This window comes from Coturnix japonica, mitochondrion (assembly GCF_054131305.1).
Source record: "Coturnix japonica mitochondrion, complete genome".
NCBI lineage: Eukaryota > Metazoa > Chordata > Aves > Galliformes > Phasianidae > Coturnix > Coturnix japonica.
This window is the reverse complement of record NC_003408.1, coordinates 471-16,697: the sequence shown is the minus strand read 5'-3', so window position 1 is coordinate 16,697 and position 16,227 is coordinate 471. Positions and strand designations below refer to the sequence as shown.

The 16,227-nt window shown below is 44.4% G+C and overlaps 13 protein-coding genes and 24 non-coding genes across 37 annotated transcripts, besides 1 other annotated feature; 9 read left to right on the top strand and 28 right to left on the bottom strand. All coding sequences in view use genetic code 2, as the record gives it.

Moving 5' to 3' along the window:
• KEF80_t22 lies at nucleotides 1–68 on the top strand. The gene has a single exon. It is a non-coding gene; the product is annotated as a tRNA-Glu (tRNA).
• Nucleotide 69: 1 nt separating this feature from the next.
• Nucleotides 70–591, top strand: ND6 (NADH dehydrogenase subunit 6). Its single transcript has one exon. The coding sequence runs from the start codon at nucleotides 70–72 to the stop codon at nucleotides 589–591; it is 522 nt and encodes a 173-aa protein (NP_572026.1).
• Nucleotides 592–596: 5 nt separating this feature from the next.
• Nucleotides 597–666, top strand: KEF80_t21. Its single transcript has one exon. It is a non-coding gene; the product is annotated as a tRNA-Pro (tRNA).
• Nucleotides 667–668: 2 nt separating this feature from the next.
• On the bottom strand, nucleotides 669–738 carry KEF80_t20. The gene has a single exon. It is a non-coding gene; the product is annotated as a tRNA-Thr (tRNA).
• A 3-nt stretch (nucleotides 739–741) lies between these two features.
• CYTB (cytochrome b) lies at nucleotides 742–1,884 on the bottom strand. Its single transcript has one exon. The coding sequence runs from the start codon at nucleotides 1,882–1,884 to the stop codon at nucleotides 742–744; it is 1,143 nt and encodes a 380-aa protein (NP_572025.1).
• Nucleotides 1,884–3,704, bottom strand: ND5 (NADH dehydrogenase subunit 5). The gene has a single exon. It carries the CDS (start codon nucleotides 3,702–3,704, stop codon nucleotides 1,884–1,886), a length of 1,821 nt encoding a protein of 606 aa, NP_572024.1.
• On the bottom strand, nucleotides 3,705–3,775 carry KEF80_t19. The gene has a single exon. It is a non-coding gene; the product is annotated as a tRNA-Leu (tRNA).
• A 1-nt stretch (nucleotide 3,776) lies between these two features.
• Nucleotides 3,777–3,845, bottom strand: KEF80_t18. Its single transcript has one exon. It is a non-coding gene; the product is annotated as a tRNA-Ser (tRNA).
• Nucleotide 3,846: 1 nt separating this feature from the next.
• KEF80_t17 lies at nucleotides 3,847–3,915 on the bottom strand. Its single transcript has one exon. It is a non-coding gene; the product is annotated as a tRNA-His (tRNA).
• On the bottom strand, nucleotides 3,916–5,293 carry ND4 (NADH dehydrogenase subunit 4). The gene has a single exon. A coding segment is annotated over exon 1 (1,378 nt).
• Nucleotides 5,287–5,583, bottom strand: ND4L (NADH dehydrogenase subunit 4L). Its single transcript has one exon. It carries the CDS (start codon nucleotides 5,581–5,583, stop codon nucleotides 5,287–5,289), a length of 297 nt encoding a protein of 98 aa, NP_572022.1.
• On the bottom strand, nucleotides 5,584–5,652 carry KEF80_t16. The gene has a single exon. It is a non-coding gene; the product is annotated as a tRNA-Arg (tRNA).
• A 1-nt stretch (nucleotide 5,653) lies between these two features.
• Nucleotides 5,654–6,005, bottom strand: ND3 (NADH dehydrogenase subunit 3). Its single transcript is given in 2 exon segments — nucleotides 5,654–5,831; nucleotides 5,833–6,005. Coding segments are annotated over 2 exon segments (351 nt in total).
• KEF80_t15 lies at nucleotides 6,006–6,073 on the bottom strand. Its single transcript has one exon. It is a non-coding gene; the product is annotated as a tRNA-Gly (tRNA).
• A 1-nt stretch (nucleotide 6,074) lies between these two features.
• On the bottom strand, nucleotides 6,075–6,858 carry COX3 (cytochrome c oxidase subunit III). Its single transcript has one exon. A coding segment is annotated over exon 1 (784 nt).
• Nucleotides 6,858–7,541, bottom strand: ATP6 (ATP synthase F0 subunit 6). The gene has a single exon. The coding sequence runs from the start codon at nucleotides 7,539–7,541 to the stop codon at nucleotides 6,858–6,860; it is 684 nt and encodes a 227-aa protein (NP_572019.1).
• On the bottom strand, nucleotides 7,532–7,699 carry ATP8 (ATP synthase F0 subunit 8). Its single transcript has one exon. It carries the CDS (start codon nucleotides 7,697–7,699, stop codon nucleotides 7,532–7,534), a length of 168 nt encoding a protein of 55 aa, NP_572018.1.
• A 1-nt stretch (nucleotide 7,700) lies between these two features.
• Nucleotides 7,701–7,768, bottom strand: KEF80_t14. Its single transcript has one exon. It is a non-coding gene; the product is annotated as a tRNA-Lys (tRNA).
• A 1-nt stretch (nucleotide 7,769) lies between these two features.
• COX2 (cytochrome c oxidase subunit II) lies at nucleotides 7,770–8,453 on the bottom strand. Its single transcript has one exon. The coding sequence runs from the start codon at nucleotides 8,451–8,453 to the stop codon at nucleotides 7,770–7,772; it is 684 nt and encodes a 227-aa protein (NP_572017.1).
• Nucleotide 8,454: 1 nt separating this feature from the next.
• On the bottom strand, nucleotides 8,455–8,523 carry KEF80_t13. Its single transcript has one exon. It is a non-coding gene; the product is annotated as a tRNA-Asp (tRNA).
• Nucleotides 8,524–8,525: 2 nt separating this feature from the next.
• On the top strand, nucleotides 8,526–8,602 carry KEF80_t12. Its single transcript has one exon. It is a non-coding gene; the product is annotated as a tRNA-Ser (tRNA).
• Nucleotides 8,592–10,142, bottom strand: COX1 (cytochrome c oxidase subunit I). The gene has a single exon. It carries the CDS (start codon nucleotides 10,140–10,142, stop codon nucleotides 8,592–8,594), a length of 1,551 nt encoding a protein of 516 aa, NP_572016.1.
• A 1-nt stretch (nucleotide 10,143) lies between these two features.
• Nucleotides 10,144–10,214, top strand: KEF80_t11. The gene has a single exon. It is a non-coding gene; the product is annotated as a tRNA-Tyr (tRNA).
• KEF80_t10 lies at nucleotides 10,214–10,279 on the top strand. The gene has a single exon. It is a non-coding gene; the product is annotated as a tRNA-Cys (tRNA).
• On the top strand, nucleotides 10,280–10,352 carry KEF80_t09. The gene has a single exon. It is a non-coding gene; the product is annotated as a tRNA-Asn (tRNA).
• A 2-nt stretch (nucleotides 10,353–10,354) lies between these two features.
• On the top strand, nucleotides 10,355–10,423 carry KEF80_t08. Its single transcript has one exon. It is a non-coding gene; the product is annotated as a tRNA-Ala (tRNA).
• Nucleotides 10,424–10,428: 5 nt separating this feature from the next.
• KEF80_t07 lies at nucleotides 10,429–10,504 on the bottom strand. The gene has a single exon. It is a non-coding gene; the product is annotated as a tRNA-Trp (tRNA).
• On the bottom strand, nucleotides 10,503–11,543 carry ND2 (NADH dehydrogenase subunit 2). Its single transcript has one exon. The coding sequence runs from the start codon at nucleotides 11,541–11,543 to the stop codon at nucleotides 10,503–10,505; it is 1,041 nt and encodes a 346-aa protein (NP_572015.1).
• On the bottom strand, nucleotides 11,544–11,612 carry KEF80_t06. Its single transcript has one exon. It is a non-coding gene; the product is annotated as a tRNA-Met (tRNA).
• Nucleotides 11,612–11,682, top strand: KEF80_t05. The gene has a single exon. It is a non-coding gene; the product is annotated as a tRNA-Gln (tRNA).
• A 5-nt stretch (nucleotides 11,683–11,687) lies between these two features.
• KEF80_t04 lies at nucleotides 11,688–11,758 on the bottom strand. Its single transcript has one exon. It is a non-coding gene; the product is annotated as a tRNA-Ile (tRNA).
• On the bottom strand, nucleotides 11,759–12,733 carry ND1 (NADH dehydrogenase subunit 1). The gene has a single exon. The coding sequence runs from the start codon at nucleotides 12,731–12,733 to the stop codon at nucleotides 11,759–11,761; it is 975 nt and encodes a 324-aa protein (NP_572014.1).
• An 8-nt stretch (nucleotides 12,734–12,741) lies between these two features.
• Nucleotides 12,742–12,815, bottom strand: KEF80_t03. Its single transcript has one exon. It is a non-coding gene; the product is annotated as a tRNA-Leu (tRNA).
• On the bottom strand, nucleotides 12,816–14,430 carry KEF80_r01. The gene has a single exon. It is a non-coding gene; the product is annotated as a 16S ribosomal RNA (ribosomal RNA).
• Nucleotides 14,431–14,501, bottom strand: KEF80_t02. Its single transcript has one exon. It is a non-coding gene; the product is annotated as a tRNA-Val (tRNA).
• KEF80_r02 lies at nucleotides 14,502–15,475 on the bottom strand. The gene has a single exon. It is a non-coding gene; the product is annotated as a 12S ribosomal RNA (ribosomal RNA).
• Nucleotides 15,143–16,227: part of a D loop (control region) that runs on past the window's edge.
• On the bottom strand, nucleotides 15,476–15,542 carry KEF80_t01. Its single transcript has one exon. It is a non-coding gene; the product is annotated as a tRNA-Phe (tRNA).

Sequence of the window (16,227 nt, the reverse complement as noted above, 5' to 3'; positions counted from 1 at the left end):
GTTCCCGTAGTTGATAACAACAATGGCTTTTCAAGCCGTAGTCCTTGGGGTCTATCCAAGCGGGAATATATGACTTATTTTGTGATTTTTTTAGGAGTTTGTTTCATGTTGGGGACTTTGGCTGTAGCGTCTAATCCTTCGCCGTATTATGGGGTGGTGGGGTTGGTGTTAGCGTCTGTGGTAGGGTGTGGGTGGTTGGTGAATTTAGGGGTTTCTTTTGTTTCTTTGGTGTTGTTTATGATTTATTTAGGGGGGATGTTGGTGGTTTTTGTGTATTCTGTTTCTTTAGCTGCGGATCCGTACCCAGAGGCTTGGGGAAGTTGACGGGTGATGGGGTATGGGTTAGGTTTTGTTTTGGTAGTTTGTATGGGAATGGGTTTAGGGGGGTTTGTTGATTTTTGAAAGATTGGTGTGACTACAGTTGATAGTGGGGGGATGTCTTTTGTTCGGTTGGATTTTGGTGGGGTAGCAGCGTTTTATTCATATGGGGTGGGGTTGTTTTTGGTAGCTGGGTGGGGTTTGTTGTTGGTTTTGTTTGTTGTGTTGGAGCTTGTGCGCGGGTTATCTCGGGGTGCGATTCGGGCAGTTAGGGGTTTCAGAAGGTAGTTTATTTAAAAATACCAGCTTTGGGAGCTGGGGATGGGGGTTTAAATCCCCTCTTTCTGAGTTACTCTAAGAAGGGCGAAGTCTTCAGTTTTTGGTTTACAAGACCAATGTTTTGTGTTAAACTATTAGAGTATTTTAGTGATTTAGTATTTTGTTTTCTAGTATTCCAATTATGGGGAAGAGGATGAGTAGGATAGTGAAGTAGGAGAGGGATGCTATTTGGCCGATGATGATGAATGGGTGTTCTACTGGTTGGCTTCCGATTCAGGTTAGGATTAGTAGGTTTGCTACTAGAAGTCAGAATAGGGTTTGGGAAAGTGGGCGGAATGTTATGGTTCGTTGTTTAGATTTGGGGAGGAAGGGGATTAGAAGGAGGATAAGTACTGAGGCTGCAAGGGCAAGTACGCCTCCTAGCTTATTTGAAATTGAGCGTAGGATGGCGTAAGCAAATAGGAAGTACCATTCGGGTTTAATGTGTGGAGGGGTTACTAGGGGGTTGGCTGGAGTAAAGTTTTCTGGGTCACCTAAAAAGTTTGGGGAAAATAGGGCTAGGGTGAGGAATGGGGTAAGTATCAGTGTTAGTCCTAGGATATCTTTGATAGAGTAGTATGGGTGGAATGGGATTTTATCAGAGTCAGATGAGATTCCTAATGGGTTATTTGAGCCTGATTCGTGTAGGAATGTGAGGTGGATGATAGTGATTCCTGCGATTAAGAATGGGAGGAGGAAGTGGAGGGCGAAGAATCGGGTTAGGGTAGGATTGTCAACTGAAAAGCCTCCTCAGGCTCATTCTACTAGGGTTTGGCCGATGTAGGGTACAGCTGAGAATAGGTTTGTGATGACGGTAGCACCTCAGAAGGATATTTGGCCTCATGGTAAGACGTATCCTACGAAAGCAGTGGCTATTAGTGTGAGAAGCAGGATTACTCCTGTGTTTCAGGTTTCTTTGTAAAGGTAGGAGCCGTAATATAGGCCTCGTCCGATGTGGAGGAAGATGCAGATGAAGAAGAATGATGCGCCGTTTGCATGGAGATTGCGAATGAGTCAGCCGTACTGTACGTTTCGACATGTGTGGGCTACGGAAGAGAAGGCTAGGGAGGTGTCTGCGGTGTAGTGTATGGCTAGTAGAAGGCCGGTGAGGATTTGGGTGATGAGGCATATTGCTAGTAGGGAGCCGAAGTTTCATCAGGCGGAGATGTTTGGGGGAGTGGGAAGGTCGATTAGTGAGTTATTGATTATTTTTAGTAAGGGATGTGACTTGCGAATGTTGGGTGCCATTATTTGTTCTGGATTAGTAGGATTGTTGCTAGGATTGTGAGGGCAAAGGATCCTAGGTATGATTTGATTAAGCCTGTATGGGTTGTAGTTAGGGTTTTGGTTATGATGAGGTGTAGGTTAGCGAGTCCTTCTGGGCCTATTTTTTTGTACCATGTTATGTCGATTAGAAGTGAGGCGATTTTTTGTCCGGTGTAGAGTGAGATTGTGGGGCTGATTCGATGGGCTAGGGGGTTAAAGTAGCCTAATGAGGAGGAGAAGTTTATGAGGGGGTTTTGTTTAGGTGGGGTTATGGTGTGGGTTGCGGTTGAGAGTTCTAGGGCGAGAATGATTCCTATGGCTGTGATAATGATGGCGGTGGTTTTTGTGATAAGTGGTATAGTTATTGGGGGTGTTTTTGTAGGGAGGATAAGGGATGAGATTAGTAGGCCCGCTGCGATGCTGCCGAATGCTAGTCGGATAATTGGGAGAATGGCTAGAGGGGTGTTTTCGTTGATTGGAGTGATTGTTGGGGAGCGGTTGTGTCCTGTTTGGACGAGGGTGGTTATGCGGATACTGTAGGTTGCGGTAAAGGATGTGGCGAGGAGTGTCAGTAGTAGGGCTCAGGTGTTGATGTATGAGGTGTTTAAGTTTTCAATGATGAGGTCTTTTGAGTAAAAGCCTGCTAGGAAGGGTGTGCCTATTAGGGCGAGGTTACCGATGGTTAGGCAGGAGGTGGTTATTGGGAGGGTTTTTTGTAGGCATCCTATTTTTCGAATGTCCTGTTCGCCATTTAGGCTGTGAATGATTAGTCCGGAGCATAGGAATAGTATTGCTTTAAAGAAAGCATGGGTGGAGATGTGGAGGAATGCTAATTGTGGAAGGTCAAGTCCGATGGTGACTATCATGAGGCCTAGCTGACTTGAAGTGGAGAAGGCGATGATTTTTTTGATGTCGTTTTGGGTGAGTGCACAGATAGCGGCGAAAAGGGTTGATAGTGCTCCTAAGCATAGGCATGCGGTTAGGGCGGTATTGTTTGAGGCTAGTAGGGGGTGGGTTCGGATGAGGAGGAAGATTCCAGCTACTACTATTGTGCTTGAGTGGAGTAGGGCGGATACTGGAGTTGGGCCTTCTATTGCTGCGGGGAGTCAAGGGTGCAGGCCAAATTGGGCTGATTTTCCTGTGGCGGCTAGGATTAGGCCAAGGAGGGGAAGAGTTGGTGTTTGGTGGGGGTGAATAGTTTGTTGGATTTCTCATGTGTTTAATGTAGAGGCTAGTCATGCTAGGCTTAGGATCAAGCCGATGTCTCCAATTCGGTTATAGATTATGGCTTGAAGGGCGGCTGTGTTGGCTTCGGCTCGTCCTTGTCATCAGCCAATGAGGAGGAATGATATAATTCCTACTCCTTCTCAGCCTACGAATAGGAGGAATATGTTGTTTGCAATTGTGAGTGTTAGTATGGCGATGAGGAAGGTGAGGAGGTGGGTAAAGAATTTCGTGATGAATGGGTCAGAGGCTATGTATCATGTTGCAAATTCTAGGATTGATCATGTTACAAATAATGCGATTGGGAAAAATATTATGGAATATAAGTCTATTTTGAGGGTTAGTGGGATTTTGAAGTTTGGAATGAATTGTCATTCTCAGTAGGTAATGATGCTGTCTGTGCCTGAGTAAATGAAGGTGGTTGTTTGGATGAGACTAGTTATGAAGGCGGTTTTAACGGTTTTGGAGATTAGTGATGGGGAGTTTTTTAGTTTAAGTAGGGGGGGAAGGATAATGGGGGTAAGGAGGATAACAAGTGTTAATGGTGTGAGGGTATTTAGGAGTAGTGTTATCTCCATTACTTTTACTTGGATTTGCACCAAGATGAGTGGTTCCTAAGACCAATGGATTACTTTTATCCTTTAAAAGTTAAGGGGGCCGAGGTTTTAGGCTCGGATGCATGAATTAGCAGTTCTTGCTGGTTTGGGTTGCCCTCCCCTCGGCGAGCAAGGAGATTTAAACTCCTATTTTTAGAATCACAATCTAATGTTTGGGTTAAACTATGCTTGCATAAAGGAGTTCCTGAGATTAGTTCTGGCTTTAGGATTAGGGCGAGTATGGGAATGATATGGAGGACCATGAGGAGGTGTTCTCGTGTGTTTGAGTTTATGGTTGTTGTGATGTGGGATGGTAGGGTGCCTCGTTGGGTGGATAGGAGTATGTATAGGGTGTAGGAGGCGGTTAAGAGTGTGGCAATTCCGGTTAGGATAATTGTGGGGGAGGATCAGTTGAAGAGGGCGATTATAATTGTTAATTCTGCTATTAAGTTGGTTGTTGGGGGAAGGGCTATGTTAGTTAGGTTGGCTAGGAGTCATCATAGGGATATTAGGGGTAGGAGTGGTTGTAGGCCTCGTGTGAGGATGAGGATACGGCTATGTGTTCGTTCGTAGTTTGTGTTTGCTAAACAGAATAGGAGGGAGGAGGTAAGTCCATGGGAGATTATAAGAATTATTGCCCCTGAGAATGATCATTGGGTTTGGATTATGCTGGCAGCAATTACTAGGCCTATGTGGCTTACAGATGAGTAGGCAATGAGGGATTTTAGGTCTGTTTGGCGTAAGCAGATGGAGCTAGTTATTAAAGCACCTCATAAGGCTAGGGTGAGGAATGGGTAGTAAAGTGAATTTGGTATTGGGTTTATTAGTAAGGTAACTCGTATAATGCCATAGCCTCCTAGTTTAAGAAGTAGGGCGGCTAGTAGTATTGAGCCGGCGATGGGTGCTTCTACATGGGCTTTTGGTAATCATAGGTGTAGGCCATATAGTGGTGCTTTGACTATAAATGCTAGGAGGAGGGCCAGGCTGGATAGTAGGGTTGTTCATGAAGTTGAGGGGTTGGAGTAAGAGAGTTTTAGGATGGGTAGATGAAGGGTTCCGGTTTTTGAGTGAAGGAAGAGTATGGTTACTAGCAGGGGGAGTGAGCTAATTAGGGTATAAAATATTAGGTAAATGCCTGCGCTTAATCGTTCTGGTTGGTTTCCTCATCGTGTGATTAGGATTAGAGTTGGGATGAGGGTTGCTTCAAATGAGATGTAGAATAAGATGAGTTCTGTTGTTGAGAATGCTAGGATGATAAATGGTTGAATGATAATTAGGGTTGTGATAAATATTTGTTTTCGTACATGGGGTTCGTGTTGAAGGTGGCCTTGGCTGGCCATGATTATGAGTGGGAGAAACCAGCAGGAAAGGACTAGTAGTGGAGTTGAGATTTGGTCGTTTCCTGTTCAGAGGGTTAGGTTTTTTAGGGGGTAGTAGGATGGGGCTAGTCAGTGTAGGCTGATTATGGCGATTAGGAGACTATGGGTTGTGGTGTTAGTTCATATGGATTTTGTGGGAGATAGGAGGGTTGTTGGTAGTAGTATGATTGTGGGTAAAATAATTTTTAGCATTGTAACAGGTTGAGGTTATGTAGATGGTCGGAGCCGTGTGTTCGTGTGGAGGCTACTAGTATTGCTAGGCCTGTGCCGGCTTCGCATGCAGAGAAGGCTAGTATTAGGATAGGTACGATGGTGAAGGATGGAGTTTGGTTTTCTACTGATCAAATTGAAAGGGGGATGAATATGGATAGTATTATGCTTTCTAGGCAGAGTAGGGCGGAGATGAGATGTGTACGGTGGAATGCTAATCCTAAGCTGCTGAATGTGAATGCTGAGTAGAAGCTGAAGTGTAGGGGAGACATGAGAAAGTTATAGGTGTTGGCTATAATTTGCTGGGCCGAAACCAGCTGTCTTAGTTAGACTAACTTTCTGTTATTCTGCTCATTCTAGGCCGCCTTGGGTTCATTCGTAAATGAGGCCTAGCGTGAGGAGGGTAAGGATTGTGGTGGCTCAGGTGAGGGTTGTCATGGGGGATTGGAGTTGGATGGCTCATGGTAAGGGGAGTAGTAGGGCGATTTCTAGGTCGAATAGGAGGAATAGGATGGCTACTGAGGAAGAATCGGATTGAGAATGGAAGTCGGGCTGATCCTAGTGGATCAAATCCGCATTCGTATGGTGATAGTTTTTCTGTGTCTGGGGTTATTTGGGCAAGTCAGAAGTTTACAGTTGTTAGGAGGGTGCTTAGAATAAGGGATGCGGATAACATAAATGTAAGTGTGTTCATTGCTCTTCTCTGGGTTATTACCAGATTTTAAAGATTGGAAGTCAGTTGTAATTAATATACTAGAAGAGCAAGATCCTCATCAGTACATGGATATATAAAGGAAGAGTCAGATGATGTCTACGAAGTGCCAGTATCAAGCTGCTGCTTCGAATCCGAAGTGATGGTTGGATGTAAAGTGGAATTTGATTAGTCGTAGTAAGCAGATTGTTAGAAAGGAGGACCCAATGATTACGTGTAGACCGTGGAATCCTGTGGCGACAAAGAAAGTGGAGCCGTAAACACTATCGGCGATTGAGAATGAAGCTTCGTGGTATTCTATTGCTTGGAGGGCAGTGAAGTAGAATCCTAGAAGGATGGTAAGGGTTAGTGCGTGAATGGCTTGTTTTCGGTTTCCTTCTGTAATACTATGGTGAGCTCATGTTACGGTAACGCCTGAGGCTAGTAGGATTGCAGTGTTTAGTAGGGGTACTTCGAGGGGATTTAGTGGTTTGATTCCTGTTGGGGGTCATTGTCCTCCGAGTTCAGGTGTTGGGGCTAGGCTTGAGTGGAAGAATGCTCAGAAGAAGCCTAAGAAGAAGAAGGCTTCTGATGTAATAAAAAGGATTATTCCGTATCGCAGTCCTTTTTGCACGGTTGGGGTGTGGTGTCCTTGGAAGGTGCTTTCTCGGACTACGTCGCGTCATCATTGAATTATTACTAGGAGTATGGAAAGTAGGCCTGCTGTCAGTAAGGCAATAGAGTTATAGTGGAATCACATAATTAGGCCGGAGGTAGTAAGTAGGGCTGTAATTGCGCCGAAAATTGGTCATGGGCTTGGATCGACTATGTGGTAGGAGTGTGCTTGGTGTGCCATTAGATGTTTTCTTGTAAGTATAGGCTTAAAAGAAGGACGAATACATAGGCTTGGATTATGGCTACTGCTACTTCTAGGATGGTGAGTAGGAGTAGGATGAGTGCTGTAAGGGTGGAGATGGATGGTATTGTTGGTAATAGGGCGATTGTAGCTGTGGAGATAAGTTGAATGAGTAGGTGGCCAGCTGTTAGGTTTGCTGTTAGGCGGACTCCTAGGGCTAATGGTCGGATAAGTAGACTGGTTGTTTCAATTATGATTAAGATTGGGATTAGTGGTGTGGGGGTTCCTTCTGGGAGAAGGTGAGCTAGGGAGGCGGATGGTTGGTTTCGTAGGCCGATTAGTAGGGTGGCTAATCATAGCGGGAAGGCTAAGGCTATGTTCATTGATAGTTGGGTAGTAGGGGTGAAGGTATATGGGAGAAGGCCTATTAGGTTAATGGACAGTAACAGCAGGATGAGGGAGGTTAGTAGTAGGGCTCATTTGTGGCCTGTTTTGTTTAGGGGGGTTATTAGTTGTTTTGTAATTAGATTAATGACCCAGAGTTGGAGGGTTGAGAGGCGATTGCTAATTCATCGGCGTCCTGGTGTTGGAAAGAGGAGAGTAGGGAGTAGGAGGGAGGGGAGGATTAGTGGTATTCCTATGAGGTAGGGGCTGGAGAATTGATCAAAGAAGCTTAGGTTCATGGTCAGGTTCATGGGGTAGGTTTTGTTGTTGATGTTGTTTTGTTCGAGGGGGTGTTTATGGAAGTGAATGATAGTAGTTTAGGTTGAATGAGTAGTGAGTAGGTAAATCAGGTTATTAGTATAATTATGAATCATGGTGCTGGGTTTAGTTGTGGCATATCATTAAGGGGGAGGGCATCCCCTCTCTCTAGCTTAAAAGGCTAGTGCTGGTTCATAGCTTCTTAACGGTTAAGATGATAGGAGGGAGGATCAGGTTTCGAAGTGTTTAAGAGGGGTGGATTCTACTACAATAGGTATGTAGCTGTGGTTAGCTCCGCAGATTTCTGAGCACTGCCCGTAGAATACTCCTGGTCGAGTGGTGATGAAGGAGGTTTGGTTTAGTCGTCCTGGAATGGCGTCTGTTTTTACCCCTAAGGTTGGTACAGCTCAAGAGTGAAGGACGTCATCGGCGGTGATGATAATTCGGATGGGGGATTCTATTGGAATTACAATGCGGTGGTCTACTTCTAGTAGGCGAAAATGGCCTTGTGGTAGATCCGTTGTTGGAGTTATATAGGAGTCAAATGATAGATCTTTGAAGTCAGTGTACTCGTAGGATCAATATCATTGATGTCCAATGGCTTTTAGGGTAAGGTCTGGCTCTTCAATTTCGTCTATTATATAGAGGATTTGGAGTGATGGGAGGGCGAGTAGGACTAGGACGATAGCTGGGAGGATTGTTCAGATTAGTTCTACTTCTTGGGCATCTACGGTGTTTGATGAGAGTTTTTGGGTAAGTATGAGGGTTAGCAGGTAGAGTACTAGGCTGCAGATTGCTAGTGCTACTATTAGGGCATGGTCATGAAATTCTACAAGTTCTTCTATGATGGGAGATGAGGCATCTTGGAATCCTAGTTGGGAGTGGTTTGCCATATGAGATGTACAGGAGTTTTACCTGTGATTTAGTCTTGACAGGTCTATGTAATTGGTTTACTAACGTCTCATAAGAAAGAAGCATTAAATGGTTTGATGCGGTTGGCTTGAAACCAGCATGTGAGGGTTCAATTCCTTCCTTTCTTGTACTTGGACGAAGGCAGGTTCTTCGAAGGTGTGGTATGGGGGTGGGCAGCCGTGGATTCATTCGATGTTGGTAGCAGTTAATTCTGGCTGAAGAACTTTACGTTTTGCTGAGAAGGCTTCTCATACAATAAACATTAGTATGATTACGGCTGTTATTGAGATTAAGGAGCCGATTGAGGATAGTGTGTTTCAAAGTGTGTAGGCATCTGGGTAGTCTGAGTATCGTCGGGGTATACCAGCTAGGCCTAGGAAGTGCTGTGGGAAGAAGGTTAGGTTGACTCCTGTGAACATTACTCCAAAGTGTGCCTTAGTTCATGTAGGATGAAGGGTGAAGCCTGTGAATAGTGGGAATCAGTGGGTGAATCCTGCTAAAATAGCAAAGACTGCTCCTATGGATAGGACGTAGTGGAAGTGGGCGACTACGTAATAGGTGTCATGGAGGGCGATGTCAAGTGATGAATTGGCAAGAACGATCCCTGTTAGTCCTCCGATGGTGAATAGGAAGATGAATCCGAGGGCTCATAGTATGGGCGGATCTCATTTGATTGTTCCTCCGTGTAGGGTTGCTAGTCAGCTGAAAACTTTGATACCGGTTGGGATGGCAATGATTATTGTAGCTGATGTAAAGTAGGCTCGTGTATCTACGTCTATTCCTACTGTGAATATATGGTGGGCTCATACGATGAATCCTAGGAATCCGATTGATAATATTGCTCACACTATTCCTATATAGCCGAATGGTTCTTTTTTCCCTGCGTAGTAGGCTACTACGTGGGAGATGATTCCGAAGCCTGGGAGGATGAGGATGTAGACTTCTGGGTGTCCAAAGAATCAAAATAAGTGTTGATACAGGATGGGGTCTCCTCCTCCTGCAGGGTCAAAGAATGTAGTGTTGAGGTTTCGATCAGTTAGAAGTATAGTAATGCCAGCAGCTAGGACTGGGAGGGAGAGTAGGAGTAAGATAGCGGTGATGAGGACTGATCAAACAAATAGGGGTGTTTGGTATTGTGACAGTGCAGGGGGTTTTATATTGATAATAGTGGTGATAAAGTTGATGGCTCCTAGGATTGATGATACACCTGCTAAATGTAGGGAGAAGATGGCTAGATCTACTGATGCTCCGGCGTGGGCGAGGTTGCCGGCTAGGGGCGGGTAGACAGTTCATCCTGTACCGGCACCAGCTTCAACGGTGGAAGAAGCTAGTAGCAGCAGGAAGGAGGGTGGGAGGAGTCAGAAGCTTATGTTATTCATACGTGGGAATGCTATGTCTGGGGCTCCGATTATAAGTGGGACGAGTCAATTTCCGAAGCCTCCAATTATAATTGGTATGACTATAAAGAAGATTATGACGAAGGCATGTGCTGTGACAATTACATTGTAAATTTGGTCATCTCCTAGGAGGGTGCCTGGTTGTCCTAGTTCTGCGCGGATTAACAAGCTAAGTGCTGTACCGGCTATGCCTGCTCATGTACCAAAAATAAGATAAAGAGTGCCAATGTCTTTGTGGTTAGTTGAAAATAGTCATCGGTTGATGAAGGTCACAGGTAAGATGGCCGAGTGTCAAGGCGTTAGGCTGTAGTCCTTTTTACAGAGGTTCAATTCCTCTTCTTATCGGCCCTGTGGTGAAGTTCATGGTGAGTTGCAAGCTCATTGATGTATGTTAAAGCATGCCGGGGTCTTAGACAGAAGCTAATGGGTTATGGCGTCTAGCTGTTAACTAGAATGATATGGGATCGAAGCCCATCTGTCTAGGGGAGGTCTTAGCTTAATTAAAGTGTCTGGTTTGCATTCAGAAGATACAGGTTAGTGCCCTGTAGATCTTAATTAGCAGAAACTAAGAGGGTTCAACTCTTATTTAAGGCTTTGAAGGCCTTTGGTTTAAGTGCAATTAATCCTAAGTTTCTAAACTAAAGTAGTGATTAGGGGAGAGAGGGGGAGTAAAGAGATTGATAGGACGGTTAGGATAGCGGTGGGGGTGTTTGGTGTTGTGTTGATGCGTCAGAGTTTTATATGGTTAGATGAGTTAGGTGGAAGTGTGATTGTTGAATGGTATGCAAGGCGGAGATAGAAGAATAGGCCAAGTAATGATAATATTGCAATGGTTGTAGCTACTGGGGTTATTTCTTGTTTAGTAAGTTCTTGGATAATGAGTCATTTTGGCATGAAACCGGTTAGTGGTGGGAGGCCTGCTAGGGAGAGGAGGGTAACTATAATGGTTGAATTTAGTATTGGGGTTTTTGTTCAGGAGATGAGTATTGTTGACAGTTTTAGGACTTTGATTTGCGAGAGAGATAGGAATACAGTGGATGTTATTAATGAGTAGATGATGAAGGTTAGGATGGTGAGTTTTGGGTTGTAAATAATAATCACGATTATTCATCCTAGGTGGGAGATGGATGAGAAGGCTAGGATTTTTCGTGTTTGTGTTTGGTTTAGGCCTATTCAGCCTCCAACTAATGCGGAGGAAACTGCTAGTAGAGTGAGGAGGGCAGGGTTAAGGGATTGGGATGTTATGAGGAGAAGGGTTATTGGGGGGAGTTTTATTAGGGTAGAGAGTAGAAGGGCTGTGATTAGGGAGGAGCCTTGAAGGACTTCAGGGAATCAGAAGTGGAATGGAACTAGACCTAGTTTGATTGCAATGGCTATTGTTAGGATTAGGCAGGATGTGGGGTGGTTAAGTTGTGTAATGTCTCATTGACCAGTAGATCAGGCGTTGTTTATGCTTGAGAAGAGGATTAGGGCGGATGCGGTTGATTGGGTTAGGAAGTATTTGATTGCTGCTTCGATTGCTCGAGGGTGGTGTGATTTTGAGATTAGTGGGATGATGGCTAGGGTATTGATTTCTAGACCTGTTCAGGCTAAGATTCAATGGTTGCTAGAGATTGTGATACTGGTCCCTAGGGCTAGGCTTATGATAGAGATTAGTTTTGCATGGGGATTCATTAGTGAGGGAAGGATTTAAACCATCATTTTCGGGGTATGGGCCCGATAGCTTGATTAGCTGACCTTACTAGAAAATAATATAAGGGAAGTATGAAGAGTTTTGATCTCTTTCGTGTAGGTTCAATTCCTACTTTTCTAAGGTTTAGGAGGCGAGAGGGTTGTTTTACCTCTATGTCCACTTTATCATAGTGGCCCTTTTGTTCAGGCACGCTTCCTTAAGCTGGGGGAAGGCCGGCATAGCTGATAGGTATGCTGGTATGTCAGAGACATATGGCTAGGGTTAGGGGTAGGAAATTTTTTCATAGAAGATGTATTAGTTGATCATAGCGGAATCGTGGGTATGAAGCTCGGATTCATAAGAATGAAGATGAGAGAAGTAGGACTTTAGTGGCGAGTGTAATAGAGAATAGTTCTGAGGGGGGGCTCAGGAAGCTTGGGTTTAGGAATAGGGTGATGGTTAGTGTATTTATTAACATAATGTTGGCGTATTCAGCTAGAAAAAATAGGGCGAATGGTCCGGCAGCGTATTCTACGTTAAAACCTGAAACAAGCTCCGATTCTCCTTCAGTGAGATCAAAAGGGGCACGGTTGGTTTCGGCGAGAGTGGAGATGTATCACATTATTGTAAGGGGTCATGAGGAGAAGATAAGGTATATTGGTTCTTGGGTGATGGATAGGGTGCTTAGAGTATAGTTTCCGCTTAATATGATTGTAGATAATAGGATGATGGCTAGGGTGACTTCATATGAGATTGTTTGAGCGACAGCTCGTAGGGCACCGATTAGGGCGTATTTTGAGTTTGAAGCTCACCCTGATCAGAGGAGGGAGTAGACGGTTAGGCTGGATATAGCTAGTAAGAATAGTAGTCCTAGGTTTAGGTCTGTTATGGGGAAAGGTAGTGGGAGAGGGGTTCAGATGGTGAGGGCTAGTAGTAAGGCTAGGATTGGGGTTAGGATAAATAGAAACGGGGATGAGGTAGATGGGCGGATGGGTTCTTTGATAAAGAGTTTTACCCCGTCTGCAATGGGTTGGAGTAGACCAAAAGGGCCCACAATATTTGGGCCCTTTCGGGCCTGTATGTAGCTTAGGATTTTTCGTTCTACAAGTGTTAAAAAGGCCACGGCAATAAGGATTGGAATTATATAGGATAGGGTTATGATTATGAGACTTGTTAGGGTTGATAGGGTCATGTTTGGGGAGCTAGGGAGAGGATTTGAACCTCTGGATAAAGGGCTTAAGCCTTTTGCATTTACCAAGCTCTGCCACGCTAGCTGTTCCTTTTCTAGGAGTGTAAGTGGATGGTGAGCTTCTTGGCAATTAAGTTGAGTTCATTGCTTGGAAGGTTAGGGTGTGCTTGTGGTATTGACCCTACTTCTCCGGTCCTTTCGTACTAGGAGGAGTGTGTTCATAGATAGAAACCGACCTGGATTACTCCGGTCTGAACTCAGATCACGTAGGACTGTTAATCGTTGAACAAACGAACCCTTAATAGCGGCTACACCATTAGGTTGTCCTGATCCAACATCGAGGTCGTAAACCTCCTTGTCGATAGGGGCTCTTGGAGGAGATTGCGCTGTTATCCCTGGGGTAGCTTGGTCCATTAATCAATTATATTGGGTCTAGTTACTGTTAGGACTTTGATGGGTGGATCTTGGTTAAGAGGTGTGGTCTGTAAGTTTGGAGGTTTTGTTTTTCTCCAAGGTCGCCCCAACCGAAAAATGTCGACCAAGGGTGTTAGTGTGGATGTGCCCGGTGGGGTGAATGTAATTATAAGGGTGGTCGTGATTTTAAAGTTCCACAGGGTCTTCTCGTCTTATGGTCACATTCTCGTTTTTGCACGAGGATACTAATTTCACTGATTATCTGCAGGAGACAGTTAAGACCTCGTTTAGCCATTCATACAAGTCTCGATTTATGGGACAATTGATTGCGCTACCTTTGCACGGTTAGGATACCGCGGCCGTTGAACGTTGCGGGTCACTGGGCAGGCGTCACCTTCAATACTTGTTGATTGCTGAAGGCTATGTTTTTGGGAAACAGTCGGGTCTTTGGTTTGCCGAATTCCTTTTGCGGATTTTAATCATCTTGTGGGCGTTCCTGAGTTGGGCTAACAGATCATAGACATATGAGTTCTTGTTGTGGTGTGAGTATAAGTTAGGTCTGTTAATAATGTGTTGATGTAAGTCTACGCTGTGTAGAGGAAGGTTCCAAGTTACTCATTTTAGCATTGATTCTTCTATTGTCATAGGTTGACCTGCTTTGGATGAGGGAATCAAATTAGTATCTGGATTTTTAGTAGAGGAGCTTTGACGCACTCTTTTGTTGATGGCTGCTTGAAGGCCCACGGAGAGAGGGAAGGTAGTGTTAGTTTATCCGCTGGGGGAGGTTGTATTCTTTTTCGATGGAGCTGTACCTCCGTCGAATTGTTCTTAATCTTTACATAAGGGGGTTAAATTGTGGTATCCTTTAGGGAGAGATTAAGGGGGAACTTAGATTCGTTTGGCAGGTAACCAGCTATCACCCAGCTCGGTTGGCTTTTCACCTCTACTAGCGAGTCATCCCACTCTTTTGCGACAGAGACGGGTTCGCTCAATTTTAGCTGCTCGCAAGTAGCTCGCTTGGGTTTCGGGAAGGCAAGCTTTAGTCCGCTTTGCTTGGTTGTTCTTGCTAAATCATGATGCAAGAGGTACAAGGGTTTGTCTTTACTGCTTTTTGCTTGTGTTTTTCATTGTTATTTCATCTTTCCCTTACGGTACGGTTGGTCTCTATTGCGCCTCGGGTCGGTTCTATCGCCTATACTAGGATAAGATTAAATGTTTTAATTAAACTGTGTGAGGTGATTTTGGATTTTTTGAAGATTTGTTGGTTGGGCTAGAGGTAGGGCAAATCAAGGCGACCCTTATTGGGGGCATCTTTCAGGTGTAAGCTGAATGCTTTGGAGCTTATAGCTACGCCTTGGTGGTCTAAGTGCACCTTCCGGTACACTTACCTTGTTACGACTTACCTCGTCTTTGGCTTAATGGTTGGGTGTTATTTATCGGTATTAGTAGCTTTTGAAGAGGGTGACGGGCGGTATGTACGTGCCTCAGGGCCATCTTAAAGTGGGCAAAGTGATCCCATTTTACTGCTAAATCCTCCTTCCAAGGACCAGGTTTCATGTCCTTTTTCGTTTGTTCTATTTTAGAAAATGTAGCCCATTTCTTCCATCCCATAGGCTATACCTTGACCTGTCTTATTAGTGGCGGCTATTGAGCTCACTGTTGTTCTTTCATTAAGGTGGGCTGGCGACGGCGGTATGTAGGCTGTGTTGGCAAGGGGTGGTTGGGTAGATCGTGGATTATCGGTTATAGAACAGGCTCCTCTAGGTGGGTTTGGGGCACCGCCAAGTCCTTAGAGTTTTAAGCGTTTGTGCTCGTAGTTCTCAGGCGGATACATAAGTATGTGGGTATCTAGATTTAGGGCTAGGCATAGTGGGGTATCTAATCCCAGTTTGTGCCCTGGCTTTCGTGGATTGAAATTGATCATGTGGCTAAGATGGTTTTTATGTTGGGCTTAGGTGGATCCTGGGCTTATGACAGCTTGGTTCCATTTTGATCTTAGTTAATGAAGATAACATGTGGCCACTCTTTACGCCGGATGGCTATTGATTTGGGCTTCTTGTGTGACCGCGGTGGCTGGCACAAGATTTACCAACCCTGTGGTCTTGCTATGGCTAAGTCAAGTTTACACTTATTGCTTAATGTTAATTACTGCTGAATACCCGTGGGGGTGTGGCTTGAACAAGGCGTTTTGGGCTAACTATTAAAGTGCGCCTGATACCTGCTCCTTTTGCTTTGGAAGATAAAGGTTTGTGGGGCATTCTCACTGGGATGCGGATACTTGCATGTATATGTCTAGCAAAAACCAATAGTAAGGTTAGGACTGAGTCTTTTGTCCACAGGTAATCTGTGTACCGTCTTGGCATCTTCAGTGCCATGCTTTGTGTTAAGCTATGTGGGCTTTCTAGGGGAATAAAAATTGATTGTAATTAACAATATAAATAATATATGTTTGTGGAAGTTTATGCGGAATAGTTTTGTTTGTTTTTATGTTTGTTTCGGTAGTGGAGTTTCTCTAATAATTATATAAACGTAACAATGTATATATACTAAACGTAAAACGTTTTTGTGGTTTGAGGGTATTTGTGCGGTGAGTTTGTATGTAATTTAGTTTTTTAAAAAATGTTTTTAAAAAACAAAAAAAAAATTAACCAAACCAACAAAAAAAATTTGGGAAAACTCCCTAGTTTTGTTAGAAAAATAGAGGAAGTGAAAATTGGTAAAAATATGTCCGGCAAGCATTCCCTATATAGCACCATTATCGGGGGGGGTGGAAGAGCCATAACCCAATGCGATCCAAAGTGCATCAGTGTCAAAATGATACCCAATACACGCAAACCGTATCATCGAGGGACACTAGAGGTCTAGGATAGGACGCAACGCAGGAGTAGTCCAGGCTTCACTTGAGTAGGACTCTGGCGACGGCACTGTGAAGGGCAACCTGTGAAGAAGCCCCAAAGAGAAGAAGAACCAACAGCAGAGAAGAAAGGAAATGCCGCGATCACGGACTGAAGAGGGGCAGATACCGCACAGATGACTTCGTAAAAAGTAAGAAAGTTCAGGAGTTATGCGGGGGATGTGCCTGA